Source organism: Nelumbo nucifera, chromosome 2, assembly GCF_055504915.1.
Source record: "Nelumbo nucifera cultivar China Antique chromosome 2, China Antique-T2T, whole genome shotgun sequence".
In the NCBI taxonomy this organism is placed as follows: domain Eukaryota; kingdom Viridiplantae; phylum Streptophyta; class Magnoliopsida; order Proteales; family Nelumbonaceae; genus Nelumbo; species Nelumbo nucifera.
Genome location: NC_142650.1, coordinates 45,954,274 through 45,970,846, shown reverse-complemented (window position 1 = coordinate 45,970,846; position 16,573 = coordinate 45,954,274). Strand labels below are relative to the sequence as shown.

The 16,573-nt window shown below is 38.3% G+C and overlaps 1 protein-coding gene across 1 annotated transcript; it reads left to right on the top strand.

The window, feature by feature from the left end:
* The first annotated feature begins 1,391 nt into the window (after positions 1–1,391).
* On the top strand, positions 1,392–15,919 carry LOC104602582 (U-box domain-containing protein 44-like). Its single transcript, XM_010266312.3, has 5 exons — positions 1,392–2,099; positions 2,199–2,990; positions 9,006–9,312; positions 10,397–10,861; positions 14,503–15,919. The coding sequence occupies exons 1-5, from the start codon at positions 1,668–1,670 to the stop codon at positions 15,621–15,623; spliced, it is 3,117 nt and encodes a 1,038-aa protein (XP_010264614.1). The 5' UTR covers positions 1,392–1,667; the 3' UTR covers positions 15,624–15,919.
* Positions 15,920–16,573: the final 654 nt, after the last annotated feature.

Genomic DNA, 16,573 nt, shown 5'->3' with positions numbered 1-16,573 from the left:
CTTAGGGTTTTGGGAAGAGCTGGCCATTTTTTTTTAAATTCTAAAAAATAAAATTAATATAATTGGACTTTCCCCAGATTGTCGGTTCAAAATCCCAACTTGATTTCAATTTTCAACGGTTAAAGCCTTTCAACGTGACAATGTTCAAGACTCCAAGCCTCCCAAATTGCTAATTTGGAGAATCAAACAATCAGCCAATCGGACTATGACACATTGAGACTATTAGAGTTCACTCAGATTGTAGAGAATGTATGGGAGACTAAGAGAGGGAAGACTGAAGAGATTAAGAGAATAAGAGAATTGTTGAATTGGTGTGATGAGAAGAATGGTGGAGAATAAGGGCCGTAGGGCTATTTATAGGAATTGGAAATAATTCAATTGCCCAAAATACCCTAAAACTAACTATTTTTTAGTTGTTGGGAGGGGTATTTTGGTCATTGTAAAGTTATTTATAACTTTACCAAAAAAGCCCCCCCCAAACTAATTGTTATATAGCTGTTGAGGGGCATTTGTGTCATTTTCTCCCCTCCATAAGTAAAATACATAAATACCCCTCATATATAGTTGTTTATAGCTGTTAGGGGGGTATTTATGTAAACCCCCCCCAAAAAAAAGGTTGAAACTTGCCGTTGGGGGGACTTGGGACTTGGGGGGGGGGGATGACTAGTTTTTGGACGGGCCGAGCGTGGCCTGCTACGGGCTGTGCTGGCCGGACCATTGTGGCAAAGCCTGACACAGCCCGTGGGCTATCGTGCCGGGCCGGGCTCTGTGTCGGGCTGGGCTAGGTTGATCCAACTTTGTGTCAAGCCGTGTTGGGCCGCGGGCGGGCCTAACCTGGTTTACACATCTACTCTATTCTCATCCTCATTGTACCATTTACCAATTACCACACATGTAAGGGCAATTTTGGTATTTACAATGTTGAGATCATGACATCAGCGCTTACGGGGATGTTTGAAACCGTGATTGTTTAAAAGAAAAGCAGTGCCACATCGGATCCACATAGGCGTTTCAACAAATGCCCATGTATCTCATTGTTTGGTTCAATCGATTATTAAAAAATCGGGCATGCCTCGAAAGTTGGGACTCCATCGATATTGGCATTTCATGCATCGGTGAACCGCTTCCCCCAACGGGTTGACTGATGTGTATCCTATATAGTGCTTACCTATCGGCACATAGATGAAAAATGATGATGAAAATCATCTTACCAAACAACATAGTATTGCTTACTAGGTATGTGACATAAGCGTTTTTTTGTAAGAAACGGGTATTGAAAGCATGCACGTTTTTTCTTAAAAATCGGTTCCAAAAAATGCCCACGCTTCCAAACACATGTACGGTATTATAGAAAGCTCCCCTTTGATTGCTTCTCGGGTATGTTTCAAAATAATAAAACATTTTAGGTAGGTTTCAGCAATTTACCAAATCATCTGTTCGACGCTGGTCAAAGTCCATGTCAAGAACGTTGATTCTTGCTCCGATAGCTTCAACGCGGTGACGAAGAAGATGCAATGAATTCAAAGAATCAAAAGCAAGAGCTTCGCCATTCCATGGCAGATGCGCATCAAATCCTCGATTGCCGATAATACGTAAGTACTTACCTGACCACCATCCTGCTATCTGACACACATGCCTATCTTCCGTCGCCGTCAACCTGTCCTGAAATGATTTCGAAACCTGATTCCCCGGCACCGGCAGTACAGTCCATCCAGCGCTCTTTATCGGAAATCTGCGACCCGGACCAAAACTACTTCTGGGAAATCCCTAGGCGGTTTTCCGAGTATACCAGTTGGCTTCAGTTGGTTTTGAATCACTTCACCAGGTCTTCGCAGGAAACCTTCTCCCCGTCTGTGGAAACTTCACTGAAAGGGATCGCAGGAGATTTGAAGAAAGCCGCGGAGACGTTATCAGTTTATCGGAATAAAAGCAAAATCTTTGTTCTAATCCACTGCAAACCCCTATGCGCATCTCTCCACGAGTGCTCGATAGCGATTGGAGGATGGCTAGCCCTGCTCGAGTCGGCTCTTATCGACAACCCAGACCTCCGTAAGAAGGTTTCCGATCTCTCCAGGGAAATGAAGCAACCTCAATTCAGAGTATGTTCTATTTTCCCTCAGTTCTTTTTTAATTCCCCGATTATTTGTTCTTTTTTTTTTCCATGTGGAAGAATTTGAGATATATGAGGCTTCAATTAGGTGACGGAGAACGAAGAGAGGGTGTTCTGCACCTTACAGAAAGAAGGGCAAGGTAGACAAACAAGCAAAGCAGTACAGAGTGCTATAATCATGGATTTAGCTCGTGCACTAGGAACTGAGCCTGGAGACCACGGTGGGCTAGCAGAGCAGATCGAACTCTTGAAGAACGATGTTGCCCGCTCAAATTCTGTTTCCGAGAGACGGATTTTGATGTCTCTGGATAGAATTGTTGATAATTGGTCTGTGGAGCCAGACATTACTGGGCAAAATTTGGAATTTGATAGAGAAGAGGACGTACATATTCCACCCTTCAAGAACTTCATCTGTCCATTGACAAAGGAAGTCATGAAGGACCCTGTCGTCCTGGAATCTTCTCAGACTTATGAAAGGACGGCAATCGAATATTGGTTTAAGCGGTGTATAGAAGATGGACGTGATCCAACATGTCCTGTTACTGGACAGGTCCTCAATTCATTGGAACAGAAGCCAAATATTGGTCTTGCTGGTGCAATTGAGGAATGGATCACTAGGAACATTGACATTCAAATTAAATCAACTGTGCAGCTTCTTAGTGAGGGTTCTCTTCCTTCAGCAGACTGCATCGAACGGGTTTTGGATAATATATATAAGATCTCTGAAGAGCACCCATCAAGTAGATACAAAATAAGGGACGCAGGCATTGTTGTTCTCATCATTAATATGTTGAAAAACAGTTCAAAAAATATTGGGTCGCAATTGAGAAGCAAAGCTCTTATGGCTTTACTTAGCATGGCCAAAGATGAAGACAGCAAGGTGTGTACATTTGTTCTTCCTTTGAAACATTTAATCTCTTTAGTTCTATTTGGCATATGGAGAACATGCTCATAGAAGCTGAACATGGTTTTTTATAATATAACATCTATGAAAGTTGAAAATTGACAAATATCATTTACTGGTATACCAACTAGAAAACAAAAACAAATAATAAAATTTTGTAAATGCATTACCAATCCATTTTAGCACTTATTACAAATGTGAAGCATCAGATGTTATAGTTTCAGCAAACCTCTTACGTGTGCACACACTTGAGCTCCACATCTTAAATATATAATTGGAAAGCATCTTGATAGCTGAAAGAAAATATTTTTGTGATTTTGAGTTGTACAAAGGTGTTAATGTGCATAATTTGCAACAATGTCCATTATGACCATATTTCTTGAAGCTGGTACACTCATTCTCATCACGTGGTGCAATATGACTACAATGTTCTGTTGTAGCTAAGCCAAAGCATAACAAGCTTTATTTGACCCACTTATTTGTTGACCATAGGCAATAAGTTCAATTCGCCCACTACAAGGTCAATATAGCATTCTACAAGCAACCAAAATGATTATTGATTTCTATATTGATTTTTGGCCCTACTTTTGGGCTGAAAAGAATATATTGGTCAGAAGTGCAAATGGCTATTGCAGTTCTGAAAAGCATCTTTATTAACTAGCAAATGATCATCAAGTGAATGTTTATCAGAGAATCATGTCTCTTGAAAGATGACTTGAGTATTTTACTCTGGTTGGAAAAAAGTTCATCTTCAAGTTTTAGCAGTTATGATGATACCTTTTTGGTATATGGTCTTTGTTTGAGTTTGAGGATGTTGACCTCTAGGTCTTTATGCAGCTTGATCATTCAATTGATTGGATAATCATGCTTAGGAAATGCTATGCTGAAGTATTGGAAATCTAATTTACCTCATTGATCTGAAGAAATAACAATTTTCACAGTTGAAACCTGTAGGTTTCTTAAGATAAATGGTGTTATTTCAATCCTTTTTTCTTCTGGTTATTGATAAATCAAAGCAAGTGGTGTTGATCAAGTTATCGATGGCTGGAGGCATTGAACAATCAGTAGTCTTAATGGCTGGTCTTTGGAAGTCACGTTCTCTTTCATCTACCGACTAGATGGAAATTGTGGAGGCTTGGGAGTTTGATTTGGAGCTACATGAATCCCATGACACCATTATGCTCTATCAAGATCCGTGTTTTCTTTCAAATCCTATCCCACCATTTCAACTCCTTAATTGAAGATTTGAAAGACTGGGTGATGCAGGACCTTTATTATTCAGCACTATTCTTGCAATTAAACTCGGGTTGTAGGTGTGCAGAACAGAAACAAATATCAGATTAAAAGAAAGAAGATAACCATAGGCAATCAGCCAATCACACCTAAGGGTGAGGGAAATCACACCCCAACTTGGCAATCACACCAAAATCTATAGAGAAACCTTCTTTGTTCATCAGCCAAAACTCTCTTTCCAAATGAGCCTTACAAGCTTAATAAGAAGAAGCTTCCAAAGGAAGAAACTTGCCCCCTAAGTTAGCTTGCCCAACAAGCCACTTACAAAAAGAAGCTAAGATTAGACTAAACCTGCCCCAAACAATTACAAACATAAAGCCAAACAAAGGGAAATTACTAGACTAAGACCTGTTCCCAAACATAACCCACTAAACATGAACAATTACAAAAGTACCCTTGCTCTCCAGAAATGTAAGAAAACCAAATAAGTCCTGTCCAGCAGCAAGCTCAACCACACAAAAATTTAAGGTGGATTGAAGACTCTAGGGTCTTCCCAAGTTGATGCACAGATAACCCATCTCCCATGTGGGCCCCACGTATTTCATAATGAGCGGCTTTGGTTCTCTTTTGATATGCCTTAGGTTGATCCCCATCACTGGGGATGAAGCAGAATGAATCATTTTATTTATCCTTGAGGTGTATGCCTAGGGATCTGAATTTTGTGGTTGATGATCTAGGCAGAAGGGATGTTGGAAGGTTACCTTTATTGGTAATAGCTCTTCCTCTTTCCACTGTTTCTTGTCTGATGACTTAATAGTTTTTTTCTTGTTTCGTTCAGTATGCATCCCCTTATCTGCATTCTTTTGCAGCTTTAATGAATATTTTCAGAAAAAGGAAAAGCACAGAACCAACACTGATTACACAAAATCAGGGCTGTCAAGGAAAATTTAATTAACTCACAAATTCAGAATTCTAGGTGCAGATGGTTGAACATTTCAGAAGATGGTTTTCATTCTGAAAATGATCTTAATGATTTGTAGGATGTATAGACAGGCTGGATTTTGTCTTTCACGAGTGTTTTTGTTGGTTACATCAATATTTTGTTTGTGTTTGGTCAGTAATGCTTTTGGTGTGTTGAGTCAGTTGATTAGTGGTAGATAAGTAGTTGTATCTAGTCCAATTTTTTGGGGTTGGCCTATCTTTGTCTTCTTATGTGTTTTTTTAGAGAAGGTCCTTGTTGTAGTCTTTTTGTCTTAGAGATTTATTGGGAAATGATATTTTTTTATCAGTGAATTGTAAGATTTATTAATTCATAGCCAAAGAGAGTACATTTTAGGGAGAGGCATGAGATGCTACCTCCCCTTTAAGAAGGGGAGGTGGAGGATACCATCAACCCTTTAGTTAATAAACAGAACAAAGGACAAAGAAAATTACAGAGAAGCCCAATACAAGGAAACCCGAGTAGCCCTTTGTTTAGCAAGATAATCAGCCAAGGCATTAGCCAATCTACCCACCCACTGAAATTTATTGTCATATTCCTCAAAAGCCATTAAACCTTTTTTAAAATATCCTTAAAGTCCCAAGTGACAGTACCCGGGTTAGGCAACCATCCTACTACCACCTTGGAATTTCCTTCAATTATTAAGTTCTGCACTCCAAGTTGATAAGCAATCTGTATCCCCTGTGCCGCAGCTAGGAGTTCAGCCCTCACATAGTCTCCTATTCCCACCGGTCCCGAAAAAAGGGCAAGAATGCTGCTGTTCTCATTTCTCAGTACATCACCAATACCATACAGTCCTGGATTACCCTGACTACTCCCATTAAAGTTCATCTTAACAAAACCCTCCATTGGCGGAGTCCAAGTTACTTGAATTCTAGGCTTCTAAGAAGAAGTGAGGGCAGCTACAGACCAATTCCTCATTATATCATCGGAGGAGTAATTTTCAAAGAGCATTAAGGATTTCAGCCACAAAATAGTCCTTGTCAATATACACTCCTTGACCTCGAGAATGGTTCTTTCCTTCTCCTGAAAAATTCTGGAATTTCTCTCTTCCCAAATAGTCCAAAGAGATTTGCTCTTATACACTTTAACATAATTCTCCCTCTTCTTGTGGTCCACACAAAGGTAGATGGAGAAAACAGCAAATTTACCTCAGCTGGCAAGTTCCACCTGCATTCAAACAAATCAACAACCAATTCCAAATGGCTGCAGCAAATGGACGGAAATCAATAAGTGGTAACAGTCCTCATTCTGCACTTTGCGTAAAGTACACCAGTTAGGGGATAAACATAAGAAAGGTCTTTTCTTCTGCATAAAGTACACCAGTTTTGGCAATTGCAGTTGGTTGGATACTTGGATGCTTTCTACATGGTGTTTTTTTTTTTGAATGTTGGAGGTGTCTCTTGTGGGGTGCTTGGGCTGCAAAGCCTGTATACTCTCTCCTTTTTTTTTTCTTTTCTTTTAATGAATATACTTATATTATATAAAAACATCTAATGAGGAGATTTGAGGGGATAAGAACTGAAAGATCCAACATCGGGGTTGGATATGTGATAATGACAGCTTTGGGGATTGTGGAATTGTTTTTACAAAGTTGGGGTTTTGAATGGAGGGAAAGGGGAAGTACTGAAATAGGTTTTATGGGCTAATTATAAGTTTCAAGGTCGAATAGTTTGGAACTTTGTTGAATAAAAAAGAGTAAAATGAACAGAACTAGGATCAGGTTGGTATCTGACAAAACCACTTAAATTATTTGCAGGTTTTGACCATCTATAAGGGGCAGATGAGAAAAATAAACTTTTTCTTGCAGTCCCATAGAGTTTCTAGGTTGGGCAATTTTCAGTTCCATAGTGTATCATGGACTGGTATGTTATGCATGTTGGATAAAGAAGTAAAGGAAATCAACCATTAACTGTAACTAATTGTGATGGATCCTTAGGTTCCATTCAAAATTTTTTCATCAATAACCAAGTTTATATCTGTAGCATGGGCAAGCTGTTGCAGTAGAGTGCAAGAAAAATAGAAGAGAGGGGAAGGAATGAAGGATAACCTAAAATTGCTCTAGCTTTAGTAATTATTTGTAGGATTTGGTGAATTGCTACAATGTATCTAATTGTGATGGATCCTTAGGTTCAACCATTCAAAATTTTTTCATCAATAACCAAGTTTATATCTGTAGCATGGGCAGGCTATTGCAATAGAGTGCAAGAAAAATAGAAGAAGGAGAAGGATAACCTACAATTACTCTAGCTTTAGTAATTATTTATAGGATTTGGTCAATTACTACATTGGAGGGGTCTGCAACTGAAAAAACCCATTATCTTTCTCTTTTTGGTTGATGACACTTCTTTTAAGAAAAAGGAGTTTATTAATAATCCAAAGGAACCTACACGGGGGGGGGGGGGGGGGACACAAATACCTTACATGTTGAAGAGAAGCAGCTACACAAGAGAGAAATAACACATAAAAATATCAATGTCTAGGTAAAATTTCAAGAAAAATACATAGGTTGATAGCCCTTGGTTGACCTCAAGGACCCACAAACCACTTCCAATTGCTTATCTAACAGTGCTTTCCATTCTCTCCATCATCACCCATTTGTGGTTGATGATACATACATTAGTCTTATTTATCATGAAAATCAGAAATATGACACGTATTCCTAGACTTACAGGAGGGGGGGTCTGCAATGATGAAAATTGACATTAATGCTTTGAATTAAGTTTTAAAACTGCTTATAAGCCATTAGCTAAGGTGAAGCTAGGTGATGGGGGAACAACTTGCCTAGGCAATTAGGTCCCTGTGTAGCTACTTCTTAAGTGTTTTTTTATTTATTTTTTTAATTTTTAAACCAGTTAGTTTCAACTTGTTTGTCTAGTGCTTTTATGAGTTAGTTTACCTAGTTGAAGTACCAATTAACTAACACTAAATGTTATATAGCATGAAAGAATCAAAGAGTAAAGTAAAATGAAAGAAAAATTACATCTTATGGAAAAATATTTTTGCTTTTTTTGGTAGCCAGATCAAATGGATTTTATTAGCATTAAATTGAGAGCGCATAAGCATCCTAATTTCCATCAATGGGAACTAGATCTAAAAAGGAAGTTCTTTCCTAAAAATAACTCTAAATACCCACTACTAATTCTACCACCACCAAGCAAACAAAAAAGCAAATCTAAGGTATGCTAGAAGTTCAGAAATACTCAAATCCTATAAAAAATTGATACCCTGTCATTAAAATACCATAACTCTCTCAAAATATGTCAGATATGTAAGATCTTGGTATCATTGGATGGATAACTAAATAATCTATCTAATGAGCTCTCTTATATGACCTTTAAACTACTTTGTTCCTTTAGATTATCTCTATTCATATAACACTAAAATTACTTTCAAGAGAAGTCAAATTGATGAGCACATTAGGATCTTTTTTTTTCCCCTTTGGCTAGTAGGTTGCATAAATTATTTGATAGTTTCATCGACAAAACATGGCTACTGCAAACCCAATGGTACCTATGGTGCTGCAGTAGTTATAACCTTAATGTATAGATATTTTTCTTTCCTGATTAAATTGACATGGGACCAGCCTAAATGTTTGTCAAAATTGCCATCCATGCTCAAGTGTTTGTTTCTTAATTTCATCAAATTGAACATTGTAGATATATTGTTATACTTTATTTTCGTATTGTAGAATTAATATATGAAATTTATGGATGGCATCCTTGTGACCAAGTTCTGATAAAATTTTGGTTTTTTAGGTAAAAATGCTAGAAGAAGGTACCATTAGATTGGCTATACGTAGTCTTATTGGGAGGTCAGAGAAAGAGAGAGAATATGCGGTGAAAGTATTACTGGAATTTTCAAATGATGAAAGTTGTTGTGTAAAAATTGCATCAGAGAAAGGGGCCCTAGTTGTCCTCTCAAGCATGGCTGGTAATCTGGAGCATCCTGGTTTATCTAATCTAGCTGAGGAAATCTTGAAGAGGATGGAAAAAGTTGAGGATAATGTTGAGTCATTAGCAGCAGCAGGAAGATTTCAACCTTTACTTACTCGACTATGCAAAGGTAAGCTCTATGTGATTAATTACTTCTACCACCCTAAAGTAGTTCAAATATACACTGGGATGGGGGCCATGCCACAAATGGATGACATACTGCCTTGAAACCAAGAGGTCGAGATTATCCACCAAACTGAAGAACTTAATGCTGTCAGTGAGTTGGGTCTACTTGATAGAACTGAACCAATTATACCGGTTCTGGTTTTGAGTTTTGTGTTCTAATTATAATTGGGTCAGGGACTTTTTTTTTTTTCTTTTCCAAACCAATTAAGACCAGAACTGATTGTGTAATTAATAATATATAAATGCATCATGGTTTTCTTGTAGTTTTTGTTACATCTTATGTTTAAAAGGTAGGTTTTATACAGTATATAAGAGTTTTAGTTTAGAAAAAGCATTTGTTTTATCAACATATAAACAGTTTACTATTTACTGTCATTTTTATTAAGGCTATATTATCAAAAAAGAACTTCCAAGTTGTGCACGCAACTCCCCCCCCACCTCAATTATAGGTGTCCTGGTCAGGTCAGAACTCGCCTCCCCCCACCCCACGCCCAATTTAGAATTTTCAATGCAGGTTCTGAGTTTTGTGCACGCAAACAAAACAAAATGGATGGTAGGGGCTTAACCGTCCTTGTTTTCTTCAGAGGCATAATAAAGAGCTGTGCAGATGATTCTTTTATTCAGGGTGTGGGGAGGGGGTTTTTACTTTGTTTTCCATCTGTGTAGGTATTTGGAGGTGATGTTTGACTGTGAAATGGGTTGTGTGGTTTTCAAGGATTTCATTTTTCTGTTTGTGGGGGATGTTTTGTTTCTGTTCTGCTTAGTGGGTTTTAAAAAGCTTGTATAGGGGGAATAGCTGCTCTGTGTCTGTTCTTTTTAGGTGGTAAGGCTTGCCTCACATCTCCTTCTGTTTCCCCTTTCTTCTATTTTGTTATTGATTGTAAAAAAAGAGCCTTTGTCTTTTCTTATTTTTAATTTTTAAATTTTTTAGGTATTCTGTATTACTCTTGTTAACCATATGGAATTTGTATTTTAGTTGTTTTCAGGTGTTTTTATTAACTTGATCCTATGGCCTTTCTGAGAAATAGGTAACGGTGAAGTTAGAACAGATATGACATCAATTTTGGGAAGGATGACTTTGACAAATAGTGGTAAAGAACAAATTGCTAGGCAAGGTGCTAAAATACTTGTTGATATGCTGTCCAGACCAGGAGAAAGGAAACCAAGCTTGCAAGCATTGTATAATCTATCCACCCTGGATGATAATGCTACCATCCTTGTTGATTCTGCTGTGCTTCCTGCCCTTACAGACATTGTTTTGAGAAACCAAGATGTTCTGTCCGATGTGAAGGAATTGTCTGCATCAATCATATCAAACATAGTCTCAAATCCAGGGCACTGGGAATTGGCATCTGCTGACAAGAAAGGAAATTTGATGCATTCAGAAGCCATCATCTGTAATCTTTTGGAGCTTCTATCTTTTGCCTCCCCTAAATGTCAGGTTGCAGTCCTTCAGATCCTTTATGGAATTTCCTCTTCTCCTCAGGCGTCAGGTATGTTATCAGTTCCATGTTAATTAGTTATTTTGTAGCTATTTTATTTATTTATGTTGGAACGTTTTTCTTTATATTTATGATTGTATTCTGCTTAATTAGGGCCTGTTTGGTCTGGTTAAAATAGCCTTTTTTTCCTTTGTTTATGTACTTTGACTACAACAGGGGCATAAGGGTCTTTTCCCTTTTATTTATGGTCGCCCTGTATATAATAACATAAGCTGGCGCCGCCAGACAGATTAGAACTCTCCAAACCTTTATCTTCTCTTTTCCTTTCTCTCTTCTCTCTCTCTTCTCTTTTCTTCTGCTAATATGGTATCAGAGTGGTTCTACTGGGTCAGAGAGCATATCGAACTAGTTCTTTCTTCTTTACCTTGCTGTCTTCTTCAACTGAGATCAGAGAAGTTGACCTACGACTGGTACAAGTTTGCTTTACCTTTTTCTTTTTCTTTCTCTTGGTTGTGTACCAAGAAAAACCCTATGAAACAAGACTGCTGAATGCTGTCAGACGAATTGTGAGGTTCGGACTTTCTGTGGATCGTGTGATCTTGTACCTGAGAATGGGTTACTTGTAGGTCACAAATGACCTGTTTTTACCAAGTTTTGGTGTGACTTCACTGCTTTGTGATCTCTCCTAGTAGTTGGTGTGTTTAGGTGATTTGGAAAATTGGTGGATTGAGACTGTTAAACTTATGCAGTGCTGAAATCAACCTGAAATTTTTTAAGAGAATTGGAGCTGGTCTGTGTTCAGATTGTATCCAGACCAGAGTGTGTGCATGTGAACTGCATCTCTAGTGTGTTTTTTGAACCTTTTTGGGTATTAGGAGAGATCTTAAGGTGTGTGTTGAAACTGAAAAGTGTTCTTGACTCGTGTCCTTTGAGAATTATGCAACTTTTGGGATTTCAGGAGGTCAAAACGGAATGAGTGGGGGTATGGATATGATTTTCCCATGGCTGTAATTCCCTTTGATGGACTAAACTACCTTTGTGGGAGGAAACTTAGTCACCTGGAGAAGTAAGAAGTAAAAGGTGGTGGCTCGGTCCAGTGCTGAAGCGGAATACAGAGCTATGTCTCATGGAGTTGCTGAAATCATGTGGATAAAAAACCTGTTAGGTGAGCTGGGTTTTGTAGTTAATAAACCTATGCCACTCTATTGTGACAATAAAGCTGCTATCAACATTGCTGCTAACCCAATCTTCCATGGTAGAACAAAACATATTGAAGTCAACAATCATTTTATTAGAGAAAAACTTGTGAGTGGAGAAGTGTGCACTCCATATGTCAGTTCAGAAGAACAACTTGCAGACATCTTCACCAAGGGCCTTCATCATGTGCGGCATAGTAATTTGTGTGACAAGTTGGGCATGATTGACATCTATGTCCCAACTTGAGGGGGAGTGTTGGAATGTTTTTCTTTATATTTATGATTGTATTCTGCTTAGTTAGGGCCTGTTTGGTCTGGTTAAAATAGCCTTTTTTTCTTTGTTTATGTACTTTGACTACAATAGGGGCATAAGGGTCTTTTCCCTTTTATTTATGGTCGCCCTATATATAATAACATAAGTTGGCACCGCCAGACAGATTAGAACTCTCCAAACCTTTCTCTTCTCTTCTCCTTTCTCTCTTCTCTTCTCATTTCTCTCTTCTCTCTCTCTTCTCTTCTTCCTTATTTCTTCTCTTTTCTTCTGCTAATAATTTAAATTGACCAACAACACACAATTGTTTCAACAGAGATATGGAAAGATACATACAATCATCTTTCCAACTAAAGACGAGGGGCATATGACATAACTAGTTCAAAGATGGAGGAGAAAAGCCAAAATACAACACACTACCCCAGTACAAAAGAAGAAGTATCCCCAATAACCTGCTACCAAAAATTCCATCCTTGGAAAGAGCATTCTCCATAATTAATTGGTAAGTCTTGTGGTGTAGGACAGGTAGGTCTGTCTAGGATATGTGACTTGACTTGGAAGGGTTTTTAGGTCAAAATAGTTTATTTTCCAGTTTTATTTTTTCATCTGTCTAGAAAATAGTGAAATCTACGAAAAGTAGGCCATAAAATAGAACATTAGCATTTTCTATGATAATTTGTTCTCGATATGAAAACATTGAGAATGGATGATTTAATTTGAAGGGTTTTGAGCAATTTAGTCACAAAGTCAAAAAGATGAAAGTCCTTCATGAAAGAAAACCCGGAAATTCTGGAAATGAGGATTAGAGAAAGAATTTAGTGATAAAACTTGGTAGGATAGTTTAAGTAGATTGTAATGAGGGGAGAACAAAGTCTGGTAGGCCACTGAGTTAATTTTCTACAAGAAGATGAAAAATTTCCAAAGTGGAAAAGGGAAAAGATGAAATCATGAATTAAGGAAATTGAAATAGAGAAGAAAGGAGATTTGGTTGGATCATTTTGAAGGGTTCTAAGGAGTGATTGGAAGCCTTCCAGAAAACTGGAGGAACTGCTAAACAGAATGTCTCATATGTATTTCTTATATCAATTAAATAATAATAAAAAAAAAAGCAATGAAGAGGGAAGGAGAACTACTTTGAGGTTGGGAACCATCTTCAAACAATTGACCCAACTTAAAATACCTGGTTAACTGGTTGCTATTTTTGCATAATTAAAAGAATCTGATTTAGTTTATGCATGGTAGATAACTATATTTATATGTAAAATTCCAGATTGGGTGTTGCATACACAAGTTGTGGTCAGTGTTGCTACTGTTGCATGGACTCTCCCAAATGGAGGTGTGTGTCAGAAACACATTGGAGTATAACACTCCACAGATTCTTGAGGACGCTCCTATCTAACATTTCCTTTATCCCCACACTTATTTGACATAAATGAACATCTAATGTACAAGATGAATGTCGTGTTACATATCAATGTTACTTGGGCTCAGTTTGGAAGGAGTACAAATACAAATATGTATAGTGAAAATACATACAAATAATACAAAAATATAAGGTTTTGCACTCTACATATTTGCATTTGTACTCCTTCCAAACTGGGCCTTAGATAACAATATTTGTCAAACAAGAATGTTAACAAAGGCAACTTTTTTTGCAGTTAATAATGTTAGAATTCAAAAAATATGAACTGTTTTAATAGTATATACTTATCCATAGATGTGCCCGTGAGTCCATGTTTTCTCATTTTGCCGAGTCAGACTCTTGGACATGTGTCAGATTCCAACTCCCATGATCGTGTCTGTTCAACATTGGTTTTGGTTTCCACCTAAGACATCTCAACCTGTCAAACAATCAACTGGTTCAGCCAGAACTTTTGACCATCCAAAAGTTAGTGGTAGGCATATGGGTTGATACCCAATTAGGTTAATTTTACTCTGACATAGAATGATACAAGATGCCTTAGGTAGGACACCTTGAATGGTGGTTCCATGTGTTGCATTTTTGTAATGGCCAATTTATTGCATTTTTCATGTTGTGTTCTATTTTGTCATCACCATATACCTTATCAGCACAAGTCTGGTTTCTTAATTCCACTTAGAGCTCAAAAAATGAAGCGTTATTCTAACATTCTATTGTAATCCAGATCCGTAATTGCTGCCTGAATGTGCTAAAATGTTATTCCCTGTCTTGTTTATTATATGCTGACAAGATTTCTCTCATGCAGATCGAGTAGCTAGACATATAAAATCCAGTGATGGCATCAAGGCAATTATACCGTTTCTGGAACACCAAGAAGCTGACCATAGGATTTGTGCTTTTAAGCTTACAAGAATACTCTCAGAAAAATTGGGCCAAGTCCTGGTTGATGGGCTAAGAACTTCTAACAAAATTCCATTGTTGAAAGAAAAACTATTAGATAACGAATGCACAGATGATGAGAGATCAGAGGCTGCATATATACTTGCTAACCTCCCACTATTTGATGATGAGGTGAAAACAGTTCTAGGAACCAGTCTTGTTGGATGGACAGTCGTCGCTCTCAGAGAGCATCGTCGTAGTTCCAGTCAGAGGACCTCTCGGGCAACGTCACGTATGGTGGAAGGCCTTATTGGCATCTTATTGCATTTCTCAAAGAGCTCCGATCCAATAATTCAGGGTGTGGTTCAAGAGCATAATCTGATGACAATATTCTCTGAGCAGCTTGGCTTTCCCTTGAATTCAAGAATGAAGCAACGAGCAGCTCTTGGTTTGAAGTACTTGTCCGAGTCTGGAAGGGCATTGGCTGCAATAAGGGATTCAGAACCCCAGCCTCCACCTGGGTTATGCTTTTCCCTGATGTTCATGTGTGGGAGGGCATCTATGGTCCCAACAACATGTCCCATACATAATGTGGCATGTGAGGATGACAGCCAGTTTTGCTTGCTGAAGGGTAATTGCATCAAACCTCTTGTTGATCTTCTGGCAGATGAAGACACCAGTGTTCAAATTGCTGCAGTGGAGGCGCTTTATACCCTTGTTTCATCTGGGACTTCTCATGGTCTCAAACGGGCCGTTGATGAACTTGAAGAATTGGGTGTAATTGATACTGTGATCAAGTTATTTACGGAGGTCCGGCCAGGGGAGCTTCAAGATAAGGCAATTTTGGTAGTAGATAGGGTCTTGAGAGTGGACAGCCATGCACAGCGGCACTCTGTCAATCAGACTCTGGTCAGGGCCTTGGTTGAAGCTTTTAAGCATGGAAATGTAAACACAAAAAGGTATGCTCAGGATGCTCTGACCAACCTAAAGCAGTTGTCGGGGATGAGCGGAAAGAACTCAACTCACTCTCGAGGACGGCGAAGATAATATATCGAGTGTTTTGGTTTTGAAAGCATGTTCTCGTTGCACATTTCAGCTGTAGCCAGTACCCATGCAAGGTTGCACCACTGTGCGTCTCTGACTTACCAGAAGAATCAAGAATGTTGTTGTATAATTATACAAGTACCACTACAATAAAAGTGAGAATGTTTTCTTTTGGTTTTTAGTAGACATACCCTGATTTACTCGGTATTCATCTTTTGGCAGCATTTCTGTTTCAGGCAAAGTGTTATTTCACTTGTACAATGAAAACAATCAGAAACAAATCGAATGGGATTAGAAAATCTGATTCGTTATCGGATTGGATTCGAATATGCTAAAATTCAATTCGATCTAAACGCTTATGCTCTCAGTAATTTTGGTTTAAAATTAGACCAAAAAAAACAACGCCCATCTAATTAAACACTCTCGACTCTTCTGAACAAACAAAAGAGATCCAAAAGAATCTCTTCTATCCTCTTTCCCAATTCATCTTCTCTTTGGTTTGCCCTGTCCAAACGATTAAACCCTAAATCCTTTGAAGCCAATGGCTCAAGCTAACGCCATTGTCGAACCGATCATTGAGTATATCTTCAAAGTTTAAATAGATTCGCTGGTGCAGAATGGCATTTTTTTCTCCTTTGAATTGTCATTGGTTTGGATAATGGAGGATTGAGGTCTCGGTCTCAAAAAATTTTCTAGGTGCTCATTGAACGTGCGTACGATGCTGTGCCAACCTGATCCGGACTGCTTTGAAAACGCCTTACTGGTCTCAAAGTTCAATACTGAGATTTGCATCATCCATCAGCATTTGAAATTTTTTGAATTATATTTTCCAACGTTTTCGAACCGTCATTGACCCAAACGGTTGGACCATTTAGCTCGGGAACCATTCAGACAATCGGTTCCATCTTACCCAAAACCCGGAATCTGGTAAAAAACTGTTGAAAAAGTCAACA

Bases quoted from the DNA above. Each gene is read 5' to 3' on its own strand.
- LOC104602582 (XM_010266312.3), top strand. From the start codon at position 1,668: ATGATTTCGAAACCTGATTCCCCGGCACCGGCAGTACAGTCCATCCAG. The intron at 2,100-2,198 runs GTATGTTCTATT...GGCTTCAATTAG, and splicing joins TGAAGCAACCTCAATTCAGA to GTGACGGAGAACGAAGAGAG. The intron at 9,313-10,396 runs GTAAGCTCTATG...TCTGAGAAATAG, and splicing joins ACTTACTCGACTATGCAAAG to GTAACGGTGAAGTTAGAACA.